The following is a 22,780-nucleotide window of genomic DNA, read 5'->3' on the forward strand; positions in this document are numbered from 1 at the left end:
ACAACTTTTGTGGTTGACATCCCCATTTCTCCCCATGTTTTCTCCCCTGACAGGTGGCTGTGGTGCACCTCCAAACCTCACCTTTGCTGAGCTAAGCAAGCAATACAGAAATCAGCTGGAATTTGCTGTTGGGGACACTGTGAGCTACAGCTGCCGGCCGGGACACTCGAGACGCCCCGGAGTGCCCCAAACTCTGACTTGCCTCCAAAACCACACGTGGTCTGAAGCCCTAGAGTTCTGTAAAAGTGAATAGCTCCATCCATTTGGTGTTGGTTATTGGAAATTGTCTGTTTTGTGGGTTTTTGAAGGAAGGATTGGTACATGGCTTTACTAGTCACATGGTCTGGGCCGCTTTGGGCCTTTTTGAAATCACATCTTTGTTGGTGGCAGAACATGGACAGAGCCCTAAGGTACCTTCTCATAGTGTGTAGCACAGCCTCAAGAGAGGAGTTTAAACAAAGCCTTGTTCTTTCCCAGGGAAGCAATGTAGACACCCAGAACCCCTCAGGAATGGCAGAGTTGTTGTTCTGACAGATCTCCTTTTTGGGTCAACTGTGAGCCACACGTGTGATGAAGGGTGAGTCCCACGCTGCCTTTGCTGACTCTGTGTCTGAGTTTGGTGGTGGGTAAACAATCAGAGCCCACTCCTCTGTACAGCTGTTCTCCCACAGCAGACCTGAATTGGAATTTTGGTTCCAATTCCGCTGTAGTTTCCTGCTCCAGAAAGGGAGAATTGTCTCATTCTTCCCTCCTGTGCTCAGCAGATTAATTTGCAAACCAGTTTCAGTTTTCCTTCTCAGATGCCCTTGAGCAGGAGCTGAGAGTGGGAGCAAGGCCGTGCTGCAAGGAGGCTCCAGCCCTTTGGAAATCAGTTGGGTCCCGATTTATCACCTGACCAATCTAACCCAGAGTTTTTGGGGTCAGTGTTGCTCCCCTTGGATCTGGGAAGAAGCAACTTTGCATCCTTCATTCCCACGTGTCAAACCAGCAGAGAGACCTTGGTGATCAGCTGGAATCAGGAGGCTGCAGAAGGAAACCTCTGGGGAGGGAAAAATCCAAGCTGAGGGGCTTGGTATGAGCTGATATTTCTCTCTCTGCACCTGCAGGTACAGCCTGGTTGGAGAGTCCCACAGGAGATGTGAGATTTTGGGACGAGATGTTGCCTGGACCGGTGTGCCTCCCATCTGTAAAAGTAAGTAGGTCACTACTATATTGGGGCCAAAATTGCCATATTAAGTCCTTAAAATTAAAAGGTGTTTCCTTTAAATAAATGGAATTAAATGAATACGACTATTAAAGGATAATATTCCTCTGGGATGGTTTTTAGGGGTTTTTTTTATGCTTGCATATTTGGTTTCTTCTAAAAATCTTCCATGTGTAAGCTTTGATCTGTCACAGCAATTCAGACTGAAGAGTTGTGAGATGCCTGCAGGGACTTGTCCCCTTTGTTTCACAACAGTAAATAAGAAATCAAGTGAAAAAATATGTTTTGTAGAAGAGTGATATTTTGAGTACCATTGAAATGGAATTTTCCGAACCTGAACTGTTAACCAAAGCACAAGGATGTTTTGCAGGGGTTGATCATTGCAATTAGTCTTTTTTTTCAGATGGCATTGCTTTTTGAGGTTGGGACAGTAAAGCATTCACAAGAATGACAGTACTGACAGATTTCTACCCCATTCCATGTATTTATTAGAATATATCCACACCATCTATGTTTTATATATATATATATATATAATACTGTGGTATCCTTAAGGTACCTAAAAGAACTGAAACCCCTCCCCTCAGTTCCTGGAATTATTCTCTAAGTCCTACCTGTGAATCTGCTCTGAGCACCCTGAGAATGGACTTTAGGATGCGTTCATTCAGCACCCACATGGCTCTGTACCCCTAAATAGGAGTTTCTCTTTCAGGGGTGGTGTGCCCAGCCCCACAGGTCCAGAATGGGAGGGTGGCCGTCCCCAAGCCCCGCTACACCTACGGGGACTCTGTCACCTTCAAGTGCCGCAGAGGCTTCACCCTGCGAGGCCACCCCACGTCCCAGTGCCAAGGGGACAGGAGGTGGCACCCACCTGCACCTGTCTGTGAGCAGGGTAAGAATCAGCTCTTGGGCTTGGTGGCACTGCACATTCCTCCTGGTTTCTCACCTGATTTCTCTCCTGCCCGCTTACCAAAGCCAAAGTTGGTTTTATTTTTCCTGTTTGCTGCAACTACTTTAAGGAGAACTCAGAAATTTTACCTTTCATTTATGCCTCTCTTCACACACAGGAGATGAGCAGGGCTTGGGTAATGCTGTAAGTACTGACATGATTTGCACTTTCTCACACTGCTTGTTGCAATCCATAATCCACATTCTCTTAATTCCCTGGAAATGTGGAATTTGGTAGCTGCAGGACACTGACTATCAGAGGGCTGTGACTTTTTTTTCCTGGAAATATAACACCAGGACGATGGGAAATGAAGGTAAATGTGTACATTTTATTTGCTCAACCATGTTTTTAAACTCTTAATGCTGCATTTAGATGGAGTGTCAGAACGTTATCACCACCCTGATAAAAAACCCACTGCAAAGCCAGGTAGGTCTGTTACCTGAAGAGGCAAGATTTGATTTACTAATCACTAAGTCCCCCTCCCAACCTGTCCTCCTTTTTTGAGGGAACTTTCCAGAGGGTTGGGCAGAGCTGTTGGGGTCAGTGCTGGGGGAGGGAGCATTCAGCCTTCCCCAGCTGTTCAGAAGTTTTCCCTCTTGTCTCTCTGAGCTCTGCTTTGATCTCCACTCTCTGTTTTCAGTGCTGCACTGCTCCAAGCCTGCAGATATCACCCACGGGTCTTTCCGTGGCCCAGCAAAGGCAGTTTTTACTGTGGGAACATCTGTAAACTACATCTGTGAGCCTGGCTTCTCCCTCCTGGGGACAGCATCCATTTATTGCACAGAATCTGGAGCCTGGAGCCATCCTCCTCCCGTCTGTCAAGGTTTGTTTTGGCTGCAGAGAGCAGAGAACAAAGGACATTTAACAAGTCTTGCCTTAGGGGAAGGTCTGTAGAAGGTCTAAATCTCAGTACAGAATGTGTGATAAGCACAAGCTCGAGTTTTAACCTTTCCAAAGCCTGCTGGAGTTACAGGGGTCCGGGCTGTTGAGTGCAGGGAAAGAAATTCAAAGGGAGCAGTCGAGGCTGCAGAGGGACGGTGCCTCAGTCACTCCCTGGCCACCCTTCAGCATCCTGGTGATTGTCTCTCCCTGACTTTCCAGCTGTGAAGTGTCCGCAGCCTCCAAACATCACCAACGGGAGGCTGAAAGGCAACGCCTCTGCCACCTTTCCCCCCGGAGCCGCTGTGTCCTACAGCTGCCATCCCGGTTACTCCCTGCTTGGGAATGCTTTCATCAACTGCACGGGGTCGGGGTCCTGGAGCCAGCCCCTCCCGCAGTGCAAAGGTGAGTCTGTGCTTCCTCTGATCTTTGGAATTCCACCTGGGACTCAGGCTCTTTCCCAGTTCTGCAGAATGCGGAATGAGAATTCATTCCTGGCTACACTCAGAAGGAACTCCAGAGCAATGTCCTGAATAACCCACAGCTGTGTTTCTCATATTTTGTGTTCCCTCTAAATGTCCTCCTTTTACTGCTTCCAATTTCAGAGATCAGATGTGAATTCCCGGATGTCCAAGGTGTTAAAAAAGCCATTAAAGGAAGTACTTATCGCTCTGGCACTAACATCACTCTTGAATGTGACGATGGTTACGTGCTGGAAGGCATCAGTCACACCCAGTGCCAAGAGGATTTCAGCTGGGACCCTCCCGTGCCAGCCTGTAAACTGAGTGAGTGGAACGTAAACAGAGCAAAGATCAAACAGAAGATGCAAATGCACTTTAAACATGCAAATATCTGGCTGTATTTTTAAACTAAGGAAGTGTACACGGGTGTGGTTTTCAGAAACCTGGTGTTGTGGTGTTAGCAGTGAGACACTGGCATGGGGAAGCTGTGGCTGCCCCTGGTTCCCTGGCAGAGTCCCAGGCCAGGTTGGACACTGGGGTTTGGAGCAGCCTGGGACAGTGTAAGGTGTCCCTGCCCATGGCAGCGGGGTGGAACTGGATGAGCTTTAAGTCCCTTCAACCCAAACTGTCTTGTGATTCTAAAAGGTTTATTGGTGTTGATTAAGGACAGTTGAGAAACGCTGTATTTTGGTAGAACAGTTTGCTGATTTTCCTTTTTTCCCTTCCCTCCAGCGTCCCCCAAGCCCGGGTCAGTAGGCCTAGGTAAGCAGCTTACAAACATTTTTTGTCCCCAGCTCAGTGGCCTCAGTGGCACAGCCTCCCTCTGCTTACTCGGCAGATACACCCAGTTGTGCATTTTGTGTACTTTACACAGTGAGAATAACCTGCATTCTTCTCCCTCAGGAGTGGCAGCTGCAGCAGTTCTGCTGCTCATGGGGGCAGGTGTTGTCTGGAAAATCATTTCCAAGCAGAAGCAAGGGTAAGGCAGCTCTGGCTCTTTGTTCCTGTCCCTTGGTGCCAAGTCCCAAGCTTTATACGCTTCATACACTTGAAATATTTGCCTCAGTGTGTCCGGGCCTTGTAATTCTGTATCTTCAGCTCAGGTTGCAAATGATACAACCTGGAACTCATGGTGTGGTTAAGTCATTTTATTTCAAGCCTCTCTTTCTTAAAGGAAACCAAACCAAGTGTTCTTTTACAAGGCAATTGTTTTCTTCTTTTTCACGTAGCTATTATCATACGTATGAAAACTATAATTACAGAACCCCCCTGAACCCAGACACTGAACACGAAGGCTCGTGTCTGCCATAGGAGGTATGGATTTATATTCCTCAGCACAAAGTATCAGTTAGAGCTGCAATAACTGTACTGTCATTTGTTTATATTGCTGACTGCATTGTCTCCTTGAATGACTATTTTCCTAATACAATAATTCAGCTAGAAACCTCTTTTCTTTTTGTCTTCTATAGGATATTTTATTTTGCTGAATAGAAGATGTTTTAAACATATTGGGGGTTTAAAACATCCTATTTTTCTTTCTGACACCACCCTCAAAGTGTGTCTTCCCTTTTCCACAGTCTGGATGGTTGGTGTGCACAGGTCAGACTTCCAGACCAGTCCTTGCTTCTGACTTAAAGCTGCTTTTAATTTGTACAGATTACGAAAAAGCTGAAAAACTGCATCAGCAGTAGTAGAGTCAGAAAAGGACACTGAACTTGGTTCCTGGGGTTTTTTATTGCATTCATACTGACTAAAATGGTGTTTTTACTTACAAGTGAATCTGTTTTCTATGGTGGATCTGTTGGAGCCAGCAGTGAATTTTCAATGTTAACAGCACTTCACCTACAAAGTGGGGCATGGAAACAATATCAATTTTGTGTAATTTCTTTGAAACAAAGCATTTCCTAGAAATTCTCTCCTCTCTCTCCGGGTGGCGATGGAATCTCTACACACCAGTACAAAGCCAGGAAATCCTGATTTCAAAACCAGGATATCATCTCTTTCCTAGGCTGGAAAGATATCTCATCCCTGCTGCTGCTAGCCAGGCACCCAGCTCGTTCCCTGCAGCGAGGAAGCGCCGCTCACACGGATACTGGAATTCTGTGGCAAAAAAAAAAGGACATTTTACTGTAAATCTGCAATGCTCTTCTGCTCTCAGCAGTTACTGTAAGGATCTGATGAGGCTCAGACTGCACACAGTGCAGGTGCTGCCTCTGAGGGAATTCTGTGCACTGCTCCTGATGAAGAGTATTTCCTTTGTCCCCAAAAAACTGGATAACCCCAAGCCTTGGTGGGAAGAAACAATCAATAATGCACTGGCCATATCCCCCATTCCCTGTCTCCCTATGCCCACCAAAATATACCTGAACAAATGTGGGAGTAACCATGGGTTAATTAATGTCTTAATTACAGCTGTATTTACATCTTTATTTCCTTCCAGCAACGCTTATGTGCAGTGTTCCTCTACCAATGCTTAACCTAATAAAAGCTTGTGATGACAATTCTGTGTCTTCTTTTACACCTACCCAGAACTTTAAGTCTTTTCTGTTTTGGTTTTTTTAAACTTTTTTGGGCTGTTCTATTTTAATGCTGCTCCACCACACACGGGATTTAACTTCAAATTTAACTTCCAAAGGCGAGCAGCACTGCACAGGAATGTACATCCTGAGCTGGCTGTTATTTTTAATTTATCACTGTTGGTGTTCCAATGTGGCATCTAAACACACTTTAATTTTTTCCCCTCTTTCCTTGGGCTGCCCAGGAAAGGATTCAATCTCCTCGCACCCAGGGCTGTAATACGCTGAGGGTGTTGTAAAATGAGGACTATGTCCACATATTCCAAGATTACTTTAAGTCAGGGCATTCTTTGGTGGAAGATCTTTGTATACTTTCAATCCATAAAAAAGGAGCAGGCAGGAGCATCCTAGTCAAGGGCATCCCCGAATGAACTATCTTTAAGGATGAAGTAAATCAAGATGCTGATGTATGTATTTGGCAAAATACTCAAGGCGGAAGTATTCTTCAGCTGAACAGCGATTATTACCCTGCTAAAAATCACACATTCGCTTCAATCAGAGCCTTCCCCGAGCATGCGTTGAACCGAGCCGGGACTGCGTCATTAGCGTAGCAATTAACTCATCACAACACAGCGGCTGTGCCTGGAAACCGCCCTACCCTGCAGCCCTGTGTGTAACACCGGCACGCAGACCTCGGTCCGTGGCTTATCAGCGATCCCCGACCGAACAGCGGCCCGAGCTGTCCCCACGGCGCCGCCCCGGCGTGAGGGGCCCCGGCGGGCGGGCCCGGCCATGGCGGCGCCGCGCTGAGGGCGGGCCGGACGGGGCGGGCCGCGCATGCGCACCCGGCCCTGCGCTGCGTCTCCGGCGGCGCCGGGAGGGAGCGGAGCGGCCGCCGCTGCGGCCCTGCTGCGGGAATGGAATGGCTCTCGGTGCTGCCGCCGCTGCTGCTGTCCGTGCTGGTGCTGTGGCAGCTCGGCGGAGCCCGGGCTCAGGGTGAGACAGCGGCCGCTCGCTCCTTGCTCCGCTGAGCGGGCGGTGCCGGTGGGGAAGGGGCGCTCGGAGCGGCAGGCGCGGCGCGGAGCCTTCGGGGCCGCGGCTGGGAGGAGCGATCGGGATCCGGATCGGGGTCAGGAACGGGATCGGGGTCGGGATCGGGATTGAGATTGGGATCGGGATCGGGATGGGGAGGGCGAGGCTGGCAGGAAGGAAGGAAATGGCTCTAAGGGCGGTGGTGCAGCCGCGAGGGTTTGGGCGGGTTTGAATCGAGAGAATTGTGACATTGTTCGGGTGGGGAGAGACCTCAAAGCGCATCCCGTTCCACCCTGCCCTGGGCAGGGACACCTGCCGCTGAGCCTCCCTCCAGCCTGGCCTTGGAGCCGGTTCTAAACTCGGCTTTCTGTCCCTCAGACCCGCTTTCCGTTTTCCTTAAGAAAGGACAATGAGCTCTGTGAGTGCGGCTGGCGTGTTTGTTTTTCGTGCAGCAAACGAAATGGGTGTACAGTGAGTGAAGTCGGGTGTTTAACTACAAAATAAAGGCAAACAGACAAGAATCTGAAAATAGGATCTGGAAGGAAATGCATTGTCTGGGTAGAATGACTAAAGAACTTAAGGAAACAGTGAGTAACGTGCCATATACATGAGTAGAGCTGGACGCTGCACACAGTTAAAACGCAAATTAAAAAATTTGGAACGACTTAAATATATCCTTAAGAGCTCTGGAGTGATTCTGTCTCCTGTGCTGTTACACCTCAGTGTGTTTCTCTTCTTGTCCCTAAGGTGATGTGTTGTTTTTTCCCTCCTCTCCCAGGCTCGTGTCCCAAGCCAGAGCGGCAGCAGAATGCAGAGCTCGATGAGAACTCCAGGGACATCCAGGATTTTCCACCTGGAACCAAAATCACCTTCGTCTGCCGGCCAGGATACATAAGGGTCCCAGGGAAGTCACTGACCTGGACGTGTGGTGATGACTTGCAGTGGTCACAAACAAGCGTGTTCTGTAAAGGTGAGTTTTTGTACCCCTTTTTTTCCCACTGACATTTAACAGTTCCAGTTGCTTTGCAAGTGGGAATTAGGGTTTTGCCATATTTTAAATAAAGCTTGGAAAACGCTGGTGTGGGTAAGAGCAATAAGTGCCAAAGATTTTGTCTTTGTATGTAACTACAAAAATGTAGAATTTTTTCTTTTCTTTTTTTCCCCCCCCCGCCGCCTTCCCCCAGCGAGACAATGTAAATACCCAGGATCCTTGGAAAATGGTTATTATGATCCAGGAGATCTTGCATTTGGTTCAAAATTGACATTTCATTGTAATGAAGGGTAAGTGTTTTGGTGAAGTTAATATTTTCTTTTTTTTTTTTTTTATGTTTACACCAGATTTGAAATAAACCCAAATTTTCTGTTCCAGTTCTGACCTGAAGTTTGAATTCTACCTGTAGCAAATAAAATTACAGCAAAATTTAATTTGATTTGATTTAATTTAATTTGATTCTCTGATTTAATTACTCTTTGCATCAACCTGAAGTTCTTTAGTGAGATTCTGCAAAACTGCAGTGTTACCTCTGGTGACTTCTTTTAATGCTCCTGTGGCAGAGGGGGTAGATATATATTCATCATCCTTCATTATTGAATAATTAAGTCAACAACACTAAGGAGGGTTTTTTCCTTTTCCTTGAGTATCAGTAATTTTAGGACTTTAATATTGGAGGATATTTCTAAAAATTGTAAGACTTCCACAGTTCCTTAGTGATTTCTCTGTTGTTTCTGTTTTGTTTTCAAAGTGAGACTGTCAGCAAAATAAGCAAGATTCTGTTCTCATTGCAACAAAACCTTGTTGTGTTATGTCCCTGTAATCACGGAACAGAATTATTGATAAGAACCAATTTTTTTGTGCTTGTTGGAGAAATGAGAAATTTAAATTTCACTTCTTCAAAATTTTTACCTGTTTAGATACCGATTACGGGGTAAGGGAGAGATTACCTGTGAAATCTCCATGAGTGGAGGTGTTGACTGGAGTGGAGCTCTGCCTTACTGTGAAAGTAAGTAAATTACTGCTATGTTTGATTTTCTGTTCAGAGGGGGGGTAGTTTATTTACAAACAGCTGTGCCACCAACTTTCCAGTATAAAAAATGATGGGAAAGCAGGGATTTTTTTTTATTTCTACTTGGGTTATGCCTGATGATTGACCACTGAAAAATGTCAGTTTTGGTGGTAATTGTCTCCTATTAAAATCATATTATCTCATTTTATTATCTCATCTTAAAACCAACCTCTTGTTGAAGCTGAGGTTCTGTAGCTTGACTTCGAGTGGCTGTGTCAGGTTTTCAGTGAAATGACTGGAAAACCAAGGCTTGCCCTTTGAGATGAACCAGCTAACACAGCAAAACCAATCTGACCAGTTTTTGTGCTTGATTTACAGTAATTCCTTGTGAGCCACCTCCCAAAATAGCCAACGGGGAGTACGAGGAGAGAGACAGCTACGTGTACCAGACCTCAGTGACCTACAGGTGCCTGGGTGTCCCCGAGGGCAGTGATCCCTTCTCCCTCATTGGCTCAGACACCATTCACTGCGCATCTGATGCACACTCAAACGGAGTTTGGAGTGGGCCACCTCCAGAGTGTCGAGGTTGTTGGGATTTTTCTTTTTTTTTTTTTTTACAGTGTCTGACCCTTTCCTTGGAAGTGGGGTGGGGGGAGTGGACTTTGCCTCTAGGAAAGGAGGAACAAATGCTGTGGTACAAAGTTTGGTACGGTTCCAGTGGAGATTACATCAGCATGGTGGATATGGATGGATTATGAATAGAATATTGCTAAAATTTAAGTTAAAGCTTGGAAAAATACCTGTATTTTGAGTGTCTTGTTGGTAGAAGTGACAAGGCCAAAGTGAAGGAACTGGAAGACCACAAATCCTGCAGAAAAATTGTGTCAAGGGCAAAGATGTGGGGGCTGGATAGGACTTGTAAAAAGCTAAGGAAGAATCCTGTTCCTAAAAACACAGCCACTAGGGAAGTGCAGGAATCAATGTTTCTACAAAGCTTCTCCAAAACAACTTGTGGAAATTGGCATGTAGGGAAAAGGATGTTGTGTTTGGTGCAATGTTTGTGTTAACAGATGTTTCCAAGCTTTGTTTTCATTGGTAACAAATGTTTGTGTTAACAGATGTGTCCAAGCTTTGTTTTCGTTTATTAACGCATGTTTGTGTTAACAAATGTTTTGCCTCTTTCAGTGGTCAAATGTGGAGACCCCAGAGTTGAAAATGGGAGAAAAATATCTGGATTTGGATTTCCCTACAGATACAAGGACTCAGTTGTGTTTGAGTGTAATCAAGGCTATTTCATGGTTGGAGCACAGGTAATTACCTGTGAAGAAAGTAACACCTGGGTTCCTCCACAACCAACCTGTGAGAAAAGTAAGACTTTCTGTAATATTCCCTTTTCTCTTGTGTGTTGAAAGTGTTTTAGCTAAAATAGAGCATCCTGGTGTTGTAGTGATTTCATGGGTGAAGGCAGGAGAAAAGATGTGGAATACAGGAAAAAATATTTGATACAGGGAATTAGGAGTGTGCACAGTGAGGAAAGCTGTAGTATCCTTCTGGAGTAGTTGAAATCTTTGTGTGTGGTTTTTTTTATGCAGCTCTTCAGCTCCTGCTTTCTAGAAATGATTCTAGAGCTCAGAGAAATAATGAACCAGTAAGGATTTCTGAGCTGCCATGTCACAGGATTGTATTACCCTAATGAATGTCTACAGTGATGTTTAAGTTTTCTAAGGGGAATATTTGCACTTTAAATTGGGGTGAAGTTAAACTTCCGACATGTGCTGAGCTATTTTTCTTACATGAAGGCAACTTGTGTTTGTGGAATGAGTTACTGAGTAATGAAATAAGCTTTATTCTCACTAACCTTGTTTTAAATTCCTGTATTAGTTACTCCAGATGTGTGTCCTGCCCCGAAGATCCCCAACGGGGCCCTGATTCCAGACAAACCTGCCTATACAAAAGGAGAGTCAGTGCAGATCAGGTGCAACGGTGGCTGCTCCTTCCCTGATGGCTCTGCAGAGATGACAGTGACCTGCCAAGGACAGAGTTCCTGGGGTGCTTTACAGCAGTGTTCCTGTGAGTAAAATTGCTAAAATCGGGAGCAGACTGACAAGTTGTAAATATCTGATCTAGTAATACTTTTTTTTTTTTTTTTTCTCCCACCTTTTCTTTCCAGGTGAATCTGAAGGTTCTGGTTCCACACCAGTCATAAATCACGGGAGAGTGGTAGATGGAGAAAAATCTTCCTACTCTGTGGGGGATTTCATTACCATTGAATGTTACACGGGCTACACCTTGAATGGGGAGGCTCGGATTCAGTACGTTGGAAACAACCAGTGGGTGCCTGCAGTGCCAACCTGCCAGCTCAGTAAGTACAGGCTGCAAAATCTCCACTAGGATGAAAATACAGCTCAGGAAACAGTCCTTTTGTACTCAGGAGAAATGATTTAATGCAGCTGCCTTCTTTATTTTAATGGGGAAAAATAGGGTTTGTTAAAATGAATTAAAATATTCATATTCTAAGTTAAATATTATTATTTAAATTAGTCTGCCTCAAAGATTGTGTTGATAGAAGTACTTGACTTGAAATAGCTCTGTGAATATTTTTATAATAATATTTGAGCAAGAAGCATCTGTGTTCCTCTTGTGATGCTGATTCCTTCTGTTTTCAGGTGGATATATCATAGCCATCATCTGTGGTAAGTATTTTCTAAAACCTTAAAAAAATACGATACAAATTATATTTTTTATGTGAAAGTCCATTTTTTATTCCAATCACCTAGGACTGCAGCAGAGTGATTTTGGAGTTCTGGTTAAAGCTGCATGATTCAAAGAAAGATGACTTAGCTATTACAGTTTAATTTAGTGTGAAATGTGTATTTTCTCATGTGGTGAGGTCACATTTCAAAGGCAGTTTCCAACGAGTAAATATTCACTGTGAGTAAATAACTCTGCCAGTGAACAGAAGTGTTCAGTTCATCCTCTGTCCTGGCCTTCCTTAACCAGATTTGCACAAACTTGTAGAAAGTAACACTGGGGCCCTGTCATTCCTGTTTTAGTTTCTGAGCCGGTGGAGTTTTGCCATCTTGGTGGTCACTGGTTCTGAGCTGAACTATCTTGAAGAATCAAATATTTAATTTACATGGCTCATTCCATAAATAAGCTGGGTTGTGGGTTTTTTTTAGGGGGGTAGAGGTGGGATAGACCTGTAGATGAAAACAAGGCTATTTCTGCAAAATTTTCCATGCTTTTTTGTGAGCTGGAGATGATCTTTATTACTCTAAGGTGCTTTTTTTTTTTCACTTCTTCCTAAAGTGATTGTGGTAGTTGTGGTGCTCCTGGCAGCCTTCTGGATCTACAAGAAATTCTTCTCACAGAATGGGTGAGTAAGCTTCCTTTTTTTTAATCCTGCAAGTTTCCAAATGACTGAGCCAAAGCTGTGCTGATGTTTAAGTTTCTTGAGCTTTGTGTGCCCTTTCTTTTTCAAATGTCTGATTTTGTGTGAGCTCCTCCCAGCAGCTGATGGGAGCTAAAGCCTAACCATGAATTTGTCTTTGGTTTTGAATCTGCTGTTCAGCTAGGCTGCTAATTAACACTTGCACTAATTTCAAGGAAGGAAAAACCCTGTTCTCAAGCTTGTGTTTGCCAAGGAAAGTATTTTGTCCATCTGCTTCAAACATATCAGTTTATCTCCTAAAGCCAGGGGGAGTCTTGGTTGTATGGGCTCGTGCTGCCAGAAGGTTTTCAGGTTTTTATTCTCCTCCTTCAGCCCCAATGTTGGTGTCCCTATGTTGAAGACTTGCAAAATCAACTGTAAAATACTAGATTTGTGCACGAGCAATTAGTGTTCTGTTTTTAATGAGACATGTAGGGTGTTTTAAAGTTTATCTTCAAAACAACTGGGGTTTATGTGTGTTTTTTCGTGGAGAGGCAGGAGATTTAAGTTCCTCTTTGTGCATTGCTTTTTGCTGTGATGTCTGATTTTATCTTCTGGGAAAAAACTTTTTGTCAGAGAAATATTTTGTAGAATGCAAAACGCTGCTGGTCCAGGGCAGGTTAGGTGGTACACATGGAATGTCAGGGTGAGCATCTCATCAGTGTTGTCTTTTTCCAGAACCTGTTGGGATTTATCTGCAGTACATGACACAAAGGAAGGAATGCTTTAAATGAAGCAAACCAGAGGGAATACTCCTGTGGTTCATATTTGTAATGAGGTCCATGCAGAGGACTTGGGAGAGCCCTGGAGGGGGTTTTTATCCAGTGAGGTTTCAGCCTTAAAAATAGACAGTGGAGTATCAATCCAAGGGCCAGAGTGTGCTCTGAGCAATTTGGTGCTTTTGAGCCACTGCTTTTATTCAGTACTTGGATATTCTGCAGCCTGGATGGGCCAGAGGAGAGCTCTTGCAGTTCAGGGCAGCACTTGCTGCCTTCACCCGTGGAGAGACTTCTCAGGGCGTAGAAAGCAGGAGGGATCTAAAGCAGCATCATCAAAAATTAAACTCTGTGACATCCCTGAATACCTGACAGCATGAAAAGCCTTATTGTGCCTAGTGCTTCCCTTCATCTTCCTCTCTGAACATCTGACTGTTAAAGCTCTTTCTTGTCTGAAAACCCTGATCTAATCTCCTTTTATGAAAGCCTCCATCTCCCTGTTTAGTGTTCTGAGTTCCTGATGCAGCTGAGCCTTTGTTGTTGTGCTTCCAGCCCCTGATCCTTGCAGTTTGTAGCCTCCAAGTGACAGCAGATCTTTCCTGGCCTCTGTTTCTTTGTGTGTGAAATGCCCTTGGATGGGACATTCAATTAGACCTTTCTCCCTTTCTGCTGTTCAGCTCGTACACAGTTGATGAGAGTTGCAAGGACATTTGTATTTTAAAAACTAATGTCCCAGCTGAGATGGAAGAAACTGCACAAATGAATTAATGAAAAGGTATAACTTTCCACTTCATTTGGACTTTTTGCAATGCAGCTTAAGTGTCTTTTTTATTGTGGTTTGCTTGGAATTTCAGGAGTGTGGAATCCATCTAGCTGGGAACCTTGGCTTCCTGTAGGAAAGAATCTCTTGACTTTTCACTCATTTGGGGAGAACAGGATATAATATGTAGAGATCTATCATTTAGCAGTGTCAGTAAGAGCTTCCAATGATTGTAAATCACATTTTCTTGGTGTTGTGTTTGAAGAATGAGTAGCACATTGCCTACAATACTCAGAAGAATGTCTGCACCCGTCCCAGTGGTGAGTTACTTTTCTTAGCTAATAGTTTAATTCCCTGTAATTAGAAGCTGGAACCACCTTTGGGCACTAAAACTCTAAAGGTAGTTGTGCATCCCTTCAGAGAAAACCAGCTCACATCTCTCACCATTACTGATTCATCTGCATTTTTGCTTTCTAGAAAAGAATAAATGAAGGGTCTAACAAGGATCTTTTGAAACCTTCTTATGAAAAGGTGATTTCTTTTTCAAACCCAGAGTTCTGTGGCCCTGAAAAGAATCAAAATTCAGTTGCTTTGAAGCTGATGTCCTCTCCTGTATTTTAACCTCACTCCAATGAGATGCCTGTGATGAATTTTGGGGTTCCTCCTGCACTTGTGTAGGGTCAAATGGGCTCTTCCAAAATCTGGTTCTTCCTGCCTTGTTTGAGCTGAACACTGCAGACAGGACAGCTCAGTTTGACTTCTCCTTGCCAGTATTTTGTCGTTGCAATCTCAACAGATCTGGAACTACAAATATTTTTTAAAATCAGCATCTTCTTTTTTTTTTTTTTTTTTTGCTGCTTTTCTCCATTGCACAGATTCTGAGGTGGTGATGGGTTCTCTTATTCCTGCTTAATGCAAAGGTCTTTTCATGTGCATAGTCTTGATTTTATTGACTTGTAAAGAACGGGTGAATTTTCAGTATTTTTGGTGAGTTTTTATATGAATATTAAGCTTGGAGTTTATTCCAAAATAATGTATAGATTAAGGAATATTACCTTCACTCTGAAGAAAGATGTTTCTAATTAAGATAGGATCTGCTTTTTGGGTTAATTTGGCTTATTTTTGGAGAGAAAAAAAAAATGTATCAGGAGATAGAATAGAATTCTTCATTCCAATCTTACCTTTACACATGATAAGAGAAATTACTGGTCTGGTGTGTCAAGACACTGGTAATTCTGGAGGTTTTCTTATGGAATAAGGAACTCCTTAGAGACTTGGAGTAATAGCACTGAGCTTTGGTATGGGGTGGGTTTTTTGTTAAAGCAGAACAGGAGTTATTCAAGAACTTGGGACATATTTAAGAATATCATTGTGAATTTTAATTCTTGTGTATTTAAGTATTGTAAAGTTGCTGGTAGTGGACTGCAGAGTCAAAATCCACACGAACAAATATTTCATTTTTGGTTAGAAAAAAAATACTAAGCACACTGTAATTAAAATGAGTTCCAGGGTGCACCTGGTGGAGTTATGGGAATCCTGTAACTGCTCTGGTGTTAGTTTTTGGTAATACCAGTCATCACTTGGAATGATCCCTTTGGATCAAAGGCTGTGCTGCTCCTTGGGTCATTGCTGACAGTTCAGTAGCTGAATGAAGCTAAAATCTCCTGAGTCCGGCAGTTGGTAAAGAGAGGCTAAAGAATGACCCAGTTTGTGACTTTACCTGCAGCTTTAATGCCAAAACTAAGGATGTGCTTTCAGTGTAAATGTAAAACCTCTTGCAATGTGAAACCCTCTGATCTGACTTGTTTTTTTGTTTGTAGGAAACGTGACAGCACTCCCAGTTCTGCCGAATATAAGATGTGTAAACCATGACTGCCCTTGCTGGGGTGGGAGGGTCTGGGCACTGGGATGTCCCTGGCAGAGCTGGACAAGGATTGGTTCCCTTGCACTGAGTGGCTGCCCTTGAGTTCCTTGTGCTGGTGAACTGGAGGAGGAGATGCTTGATAGGATAAGAAGTGTGTGTGCATTATAGCTACCACAGATCCTGCTTTGCCTCCTGGGCCCTCCCTGTCCTTCTGTGCACGTCAGCTGGGGGAGGGCAATACCTGTAGCATGCCAGAGCCTGTGGGAGTGCTGCAATGTCCCTGTCCCAGTGCCTGCTGCCTTCAGTGCCACCTCTTGGCTTACACAAGATGTCCAATATTCTCCTCTGTCCTGTAGAGCTCTGCTCGCTCAAACCTGGCTGTCCTTCCCATCCCTCTTTGCAGCAGAGGTGGTGTGAATGGTTCTGTTGTTTCCTTTGTGTTGTTGCTCGTTCCCTGAAGAGTCTGGTGCCATTGGAGGCAATGTCTTTTGGAAACTATCACAGTTAAGATCTTATATACTCTACCTCTTTGTCTGTCGAAGTTGGTTGCTGTATATATAATGAATTAAAAAGTGTGCCTTGAAATCAGAGTTTTACAGCTTTTCCTTTGCTTTTAAGAAGGAAAATAGCTATATATAAATTTATGATTCTTTGCTTTAATCTCCCAAAGACTGCAGTGGATTTGTTGGACCTGAAAACTGAAGGATTCTGTAGCAAAGGCATCCCCTGCCTGTTGACAGGAGATCCCTAATTAAAGGAGCTGCTGAGAGCTCAGTGGTGGCTGTGTCCTGTCATGGGCACAGTGGAAGTTCTTAGGGTGCTCAATTTTAGTGAGCCCTGGTGTCAGGTCTGGAGATCTTCTCTTGCTTTCAGGGGTAGAAACAGGTGCTGTGTGATCCACTTTCCTTGCTTTTTTACTTGAAGTCACATATTCCACATTTCTAACCTCTGGCTGCAGACTGGGATGTTAAATCAAGCTCTGAAAAGCTGGATTTAGCATCAGATTCCTGTTTAGAAGCAGAAGCTTTTCCCTGTCGCTCGCTTTTCGTGTTAAAGGAAAACCGAACCAGTTCAGTTCTGTGAGTGCTGGTAGATGTGGCGGTCTCTTGTTTGCTGCTTGGTGCTTGTTCAGCAAATGTTTTAGTCCAGATTCTCACTCCAGGAACCCCCACCACTGTGTTTGCCATTAGTTTAGAGTCACTGCTACTTCTAATTCCTCAGCAAACCCCATATCTTAACTAGAACAGGTTTTAGCTCCTTGAATCTCACTATCAGCATCCAGAAAGCTTCTAATTTTCACAGAAAACCCAAATAGCCTCGCTTCAGATGCATTGAAAGTGCTCTGGCTTGTCTGTGGCTGCTTGGCACTGCTCTCCCTGTCATAAACAGATTGTTGGAGTGGCACAGAACTGTTTGGGGCTTTATAGGGCTTTTTGGGACAATCCCAGCAGTTGTATTGTTGGAGCTCATAATAGGCTGTGGTTGTTAGAAAGGGGCTTTGGCTCTGCAGAAGGATTTGCTGTTCGTGGCCTGGCTGATAGCTCAGCTTGAGAGTTGTTTGTAAACACTGGGATGTGTGACTGGGACTGAGTGTGGTGCTGGTCAGGAGCTCAGCTTGCTTTGTGTGGCATCTGCAATGTGCTGAAATACACTGGAATGTTCTTAATTTGGAAGTTAAATCACTGTAAAAAGTGGCTGTTGTTTTTGCTCTTCTTTCTGGATGTAAAGATTAGCCATGATTTGTAATATTCCAAATAAAAATGTTAAATTATTTAGCAGTAAGTGTTTGTCTTTCATTCATCATTGTGCTGAGCAGCTCTTCTCCCATTGTTATCCAGATGATTTTTCATGTCCCAAATATCAGGTGGAAACTGCTGAGATTGAAGTTCGCAGTTTGTACACAGAATTACTCAGTGGTAGTGTAGGGGATGGGCTTTGATTTGCTGAGCACCTTTTGGGATTTCCTTTTAGAATTGCAGAGAATTTCCCAGAACCTCCAAAATTTTACGGTGTTGACTCCTGAGAAAAAATCGGTGAAAAGTTGATGGAGAAGAGGAAATTTGGGCTCTTCTGGTGGAACACTTGAGGCAAAGCCCAGAAGGTGTTTTGGCCCTTTTGTCCAGAGTGTGACAAATGCAATCCTTGGGGAATACAGCTCTGGTGGGTTTAGGTGACCTGTGAAGGAGAGTGGATTGAGGAATTGTGTGAGGTTCACACTTGAAATGTACTGAACTGCTGTGGAGTCAGCTCCTGACAGAGTGAAGCCTTTCAGAGGGTGGAATAGAAAAAATAACTTCATGTGCTGTCTTTCTCTGCAGTTTGTGGTTGAGATACTCACAGTGAGTTGGTGTGGAAATGATGCCAGACTGCACAGCTTCACACTGTGGAGTTTGGGATTGCAGTGAGCACTGAGGGGATAAGCAGAGTTTCTGGGAATGGGATGATCTTTAATCTCCCTTCCAACCCAGACCGTTGTGGGATTCTGCTCTGTGATTCTGTGAATCTGACTTATACACTACAAATTAATTGGGTCTAATTGTCATGAGTCCTGTGCTGTTTTTCTACAACTCAGTGCTGCATGAATTATTTCCTTTTGGAGTCTGGAACTGATAATTAAAGGGACGTGAACTCTGCTAAGGGAAAGCTGCATGGAATAAAAATGAGTTGTTGCCATCTACTGGCGACAGAGGCAGTGGGAGTAACAAAACAGGTCCAGAGTTATGTGGGTTAGGGTTAAATAATGTGGAGTGACTGTGGTTGGTGGGTTTTCAGTGTCACACTTAAAATCAGTAGAAATTAAGCCCTGCCCGTAGCAGGGGTTGGAGCTGGATGATTTTAAGGTCCCTTCCAAGCCAAACCATTCTGATTCTCTGAATCTGAATACTTCTAAGGGTGGTGAAAATGGAGCTGGGGGCTGAAATGAAGAGACTTGCAGCACTTAGGTGTTGTCCAGCAGGGAGCAAGGTGATCTCTCTACCTGAGACAGAGCCCAGGAGCATAGAGCACACAATTTTATTCAGAAGGAAAAAAAAAAAAAATCTGTGTAAAGAACAGGTTAAGGCAAACAAACAGCACATGGAGTAGAAGTGGTCAGGAGGGTGGGTGGCTGTGTTGTCACACCCAGGCCCTGGCTCGCTTGAGTTGAAGAAGCTGAGTTATGTTTGAGGAGATGCTTCTCTCTGTCTGGAAGCATCCCATCCTCACTTGAGGGGATGCTGACTGTCCTCTTGTGTGCAGGATGCTCAGCCTGTGGGGGGAACTCCAGGTCACAGAACAGCGAGCCAGTGGTGTTGGGGAGGCCAGGTGGTGCTCAGGATGGTGTTTGTTTGTGACCTGGGGGGTGAGGGAAGGAAGTTTCCCATTACTGTTGCTTTTCCCCCTACATCATAACCGATTTCAAATGGTGCTAGACAAAAACTGAGACTCTGAACACCAAGAGAAATCGGTCAGCCTGTGTAAGAGACGTTTTCCTGGCTCAGAGAAGGATCCTCTTGGAGATGACAGCTATGCATTCTTTAGAGATGACTACTCAGTGCTCTGATCAAACCTTCATCCACACAGGGATCAGCTTTTCCATGTCTGGGAACACGCTGGGCAGCAGGGAGGGCAAAAAAAGAGTTCAGCTTCATTCTAGGTTGGGATGCAGGGCTGGAGAAGTGAAATATTGCTGGGAGGGACCAGCAGCAAACTGGAAAATGATTCTGGAAAAAGGAGTGGGTTCTGTGTGTGCTGAAAAGTGATTCTGGAAAAGGGAGTGGGTTCTGTGTGTGCTGGAAAGTGATTCTGGAAAAGGGAGTGGGTTCTGTGTGTGCTGAAAAGTGATTCTGGGAAAAGGAGTGGGTTCTGTGTGTGCTGAAAAGTGGTTCTGGAAAAAGGAGTGGGTTCTGTGTGTGCTGAAAAGTGGTTCTGGAAAAGGGAGTGGGTTCTGTGTGTGCTGTGTGGCATCTTCATGATGCCCATGGCAGGAGATTGGAACAGGATGATCTTTAAGGTCCCTTCCAACCCAAGCCAGTCTGGCACTGCTGAAGGCGCTTCTGTGTCTGACTGCTGAGGTCAAATTGTCGGGGGGAATTTCTGTGTTTGCAGAGCTATGAAATGAGAATCCTGTGGTGATGGAGCCCCCAAGCAGAAGGTGGAAATCCTTTTGCTCTGAGGCAGTAAATTCAAGGTTGATCCTAGTTTGTGGGTATCAAACATACTCTGCCTGTCAGGTACAAGGAATAGCACGTTGGTTTTCATGCAACTTGCGGATCACTTTACTCTGGACACCTTGAACTCATATCCATTGTTTATTGAGCAGAAGTACAGGAGCAGGAGGCTGTGCTGGTGTGGCCCTGGCCCTGGAGGGTGCATACAGTGGTTGGAGAAGTGTCTAGAAATCAGGTGATGTTACAAAGTGGATGGCTGGCAAAGAAAGCACCTTTGGAAAAGGGGCTGATTTGAGGAGCAGAGGATGTTGTTGAAGTGCTTGGTCTCCTCCCACGCTGTAATTCTTGCTCCTAGAACACTGATTTCAAATGGTGCTAGATACAAAGTGGGAAAATCTAAGCCACCATGTGAAACCAGCTTCCAGAGGAAGACACATCTTGTGCATGGCTGCAGGCTGAGGGAGAAAATCCTTCATCTCCACCGTACCTAGAGAAAAATTCATTTATTTAATTTTATTAGACAGCAAGACAGTTACTTGGGCTTAGCTACTTTATGGACACGCTTTTTTTGTGGCATCTTGTGGATGGTTGAGGCTGGTGTAGGAGAAATGAAATATGTGGTGAGGAAAACCCCCAGCCTGGCAGTGAGTGTTGTTTCCTGCCCTAGCCAGGTGGAATGCACTCAAGTTCTTCCCAGCAAGTGATGATCAAGGTTTTATTTCTTGCTAGTGCAGAGCACGATGCTGATGGGGCGAGTGTGGGAAATCTGTGTGCTTCAGGAACACTTTTTCCATTTCACTGCAGATGAAACCAAGCTATAAACCTCATTCTGTCCAAGACAGAGAGTGTTCTGGCTTTCTGTCACTCACTGATCAGAGAGGACGGGACAGATCAGGTGCTTTTTGTGACAGGGAAAGGAAATGTGAGTGTCCTGAAGGAACTTCCTCTGTCAGCAGTCCCTGTGCTTTAAGTAAGCCAGGACTTGCAGATTTCTGTGAGACAGCTTTTAAATTCTGCAGGCGGGATGAAGATAAATTGGATTGAAAGTACTTTGAGTGTGGGTCAGAACAAAAAGGGAGCGCTCACAAATTGAACTGGAAATGGTTCAGTGGAAGTTGTCGAGGAAGGAGAGTGTGAAGATGAGTGGCTGATGGTTCCTGGAACTGCAGCAGGGCTGAGCACTTAACCTGCAGTGTCCACAGCTCAAAGCAGAGGGAATAGAGGGGGTGCTGAGAAGCCTCTGAGCTGCTCCACACATGCATAATTCAGGAGCTATCAACCCTTGGATAAGTGTCTGACCTGTGCTGGAGTGGAGGCCAGTGTGAAATGGAACAAAGCACAACTGGAGGCAGCAGTTTCACTTATTGATGCCCTGGGGTTTTGGCAGCTCTGTGTATTCCTGTTGTAACCACATCCAAAAATCTGCTCTGGTGCCCCCATCCTAATGCACACTCCCGGGCAGCAGAGGGGAAGCTCAGAGACAGGAGCTTGTCCTTCCAAGAAAGAGGGGTGGAGGAAGGGGAAGTAACTGGACTAGATTCCTTGTCTGGATATTGACTGTCATTTCTAAATCCATTATCTGGGGCAACAGGGTGAGAGACGAGTGGAAAGCAGGTTCCCTCCCCAGTGCCTGCCGTGTGGCACAGTTATTTAGGAGGCACCCTCTATTAGCAGGTGAGATTTACTCCTGAAAAGCTGCACCAGGAGCTGCTGCTGAGGGGAGGCAGGTGCAGAATCACAGAATCACAGCAGCATCTCTGAGAAACAGGCTCACACTGAGGTTGGCTTTGGTTTTTCCTTGCCTCAGTAGTAAGCATTACAAAGAAATCTTCATTAGGGTTTTGAAAAATAGTTGGAGGAAACGTCACTTAATTTTGTGCTGCTGAAAGTGGGAACTTGTGTCAAAGTATGAGACTTAGCAGGACTGAACACCTCTGCACATCTTCCCCTCTGCAAAGGAGACCAACCTTTCCAGAAATATCATGCAGCAGATGCAGACCAATGGCTCATTTATTATTTATAGTTTTGATAAAACCAGGTTTCACTTCAGCATAATTAAGATGCTGCTGCTTCTCCTCCAGGCTACCTGGAGCTTGTCCTGTTGCCTTCACAAGCTCCCCAGAAGGTGTCAGCCCTTCTTGGCAAGGTGCAGGTGCACATTTGGGAAGGGTACATCTGTCTGTGCTCTCCTTTCCAAGGCTCCCAGTGTGTCTGGGCAGGAGAAGGGAGCAGCTCAGGATGCTGTGATCCACAGCTCCCTGCTGGCAACGTGCACATGGGCAGGAAAACAGGAGCACAGCATGGTTTGGGTTGGAAGGGACCTTAGAGCTCCCCCAGTGCCACACCTGCCCTGGGCAGGGACACCTCCCACTGTCCCAGGCTGCTCCTGCCTGGCCTTGGACACTCCCAGGGGTGGGGCTGCTCTGGGAATTCCATCCCAGCCCTTCCCCGCCCTCACAGGGAAGAAAATGAAGCAATGCTGGTCTCCAACATTTGCTGTGTGGAGAGCAGCAAATACTGTCACCTGTGCTTGGCTTTATCACAGTGCTCTGGACTTTCCACTAAATAATAGTAGGGAAAGTACAATACCATTCTGTGGTTTTCCTCCTTTTCAGATGTTTTAGTGGCAGTGCTGTCGCTTCTTTCAGAGGAGCAGCTCAAAGCCTTTCAGGGACTTCACACTGTTCTATGCATTCCATAGGAGACAAAGACAGAAAGGGAATCCCTGCCTTCCCTGTGAAAGGGAACTTCCTCTCTACCCTGAGACCTTCAGTCTGCAGGAGCAAGGCAAGCCTGGATGTCACAGACCAGATTTTTC

General features: G+C 45.0%; 1 protein-coding gene and 2 long non-coding RNA genes across 3 annotated transcripts in view; 2 read left to right on the top strand and 1 right to left on the bottom strand.

The window, feature by feature from the left end:
• Window positions 1-22,780, top strand: part of CR1 (complement C3b/C4b receptor 1 (Knops blood group)) — a 50,072-nt gene that overhangs the window by 21,292 nt on the left and 6,000 nt on the right. The window contains exons 39-58 of the mRNA XM_054517315.1: window positions 54-245; window positions 478-577; window positions 1,107-1,192; window positions 1,917-2,096; window positions 2,794-2,976; window positions 3,255-3,437; window positions 3,638-3,817; window positions 4,226-4,255; window positions 4,397-4,472; window positions 4,723-4,793; window positions 6,778-7,005; window positions 7,820-8,011; window positions 8,226-8,322; window positions 8,953-9,041; window positions 9,423-9,629; window positions 10,230-10,412; window positions 10,926-11,114; window positions 11,215-11,406; window positions 11,711-11,737; window positions 12,354-12,420. Coding sequence (XP_054373290.1) covers window positions 54-245; window positions 478-577; window positions 1,107-1,192; window positions 1,917-2,096; window positions 2,794-2,976; window positions 3,255-3,437; window positions 3,638-3,817; window positions 4,226-4,255; window positions 4,397-4,472; window positions 4,723-4,793; window positions 6,778-7,005; window positions 7,820-8,011; window positions 8,226-8,322; window positions 8,953-9,041; window positions 9,423-9,629; window positions 10,230-10,412; window positions 10,926-11,114; window positions 11,215-11,406; window positions 11,711-11,737; window positions 12,354-12,420 — 2,752 coding nt within the window. The remainder of the gene's footprint in view (window positions 1-53; window positions 246-477; window positions 578-1,106; window positions 1,193-1,916; window positions 2,097-2,793; window positions 2,977-3,254; window positions 3,438-3,637; window positions 3,818-4,225; window positions 4,256-4,396; window positions 4,473-4,722; window positions 4,794-6,777; window positions 7,006-7,819; window positions 8,012-8,225; window positions 8,323-8,952; window positions 9,042-9,422; window positions 9,630-10,229; window positions 10,413-10,925; window positions 11,115-11,214; window positions 11,407-11,710; window positions 11,738-12,353; window positions 12,421-22,780) is intronic.
• LOC118696339 (uncharacterized) lies at window positions 5,209-6,795 on the bottom strand. Its single transcript, XR_004981644.2, has 2 exons — window positions 6,702-6,795; window positions 5,209-5,593 (listed from the first exon to the last, which is right to left on the bottom strand). It is a non-coding gene; the product is annotated as an uncharacterized LOC118696339 (long non-coding RNA).
• On the top strand, window positions 13,972-17,596 carry LOC118696340 (uncharacterized). The gene is made up of 2 exons (XR_004981645.1): window positions 13,972-14,481; window positions 15,771-17,596. It is a non-coding gene; the product is annotated as an uncharacterized LOC118696340 (long non-coding RNA).

This window comes from Molothrus ater, chromosome 25 (assembly GCF_012460135.2).
Source record: "Molothrus ater isolate BHLD 08-10-18 breed brown headed cowbird chromosome 25, BPBGC_Mater_1.1, whole genome shotgun sequence".
NCBI classification, from domain to species: Eukaryota; Metazoa; Chordata; class Aves; order Passeriformes; family Icteridae; genus Molothrus; species Molothrus ater.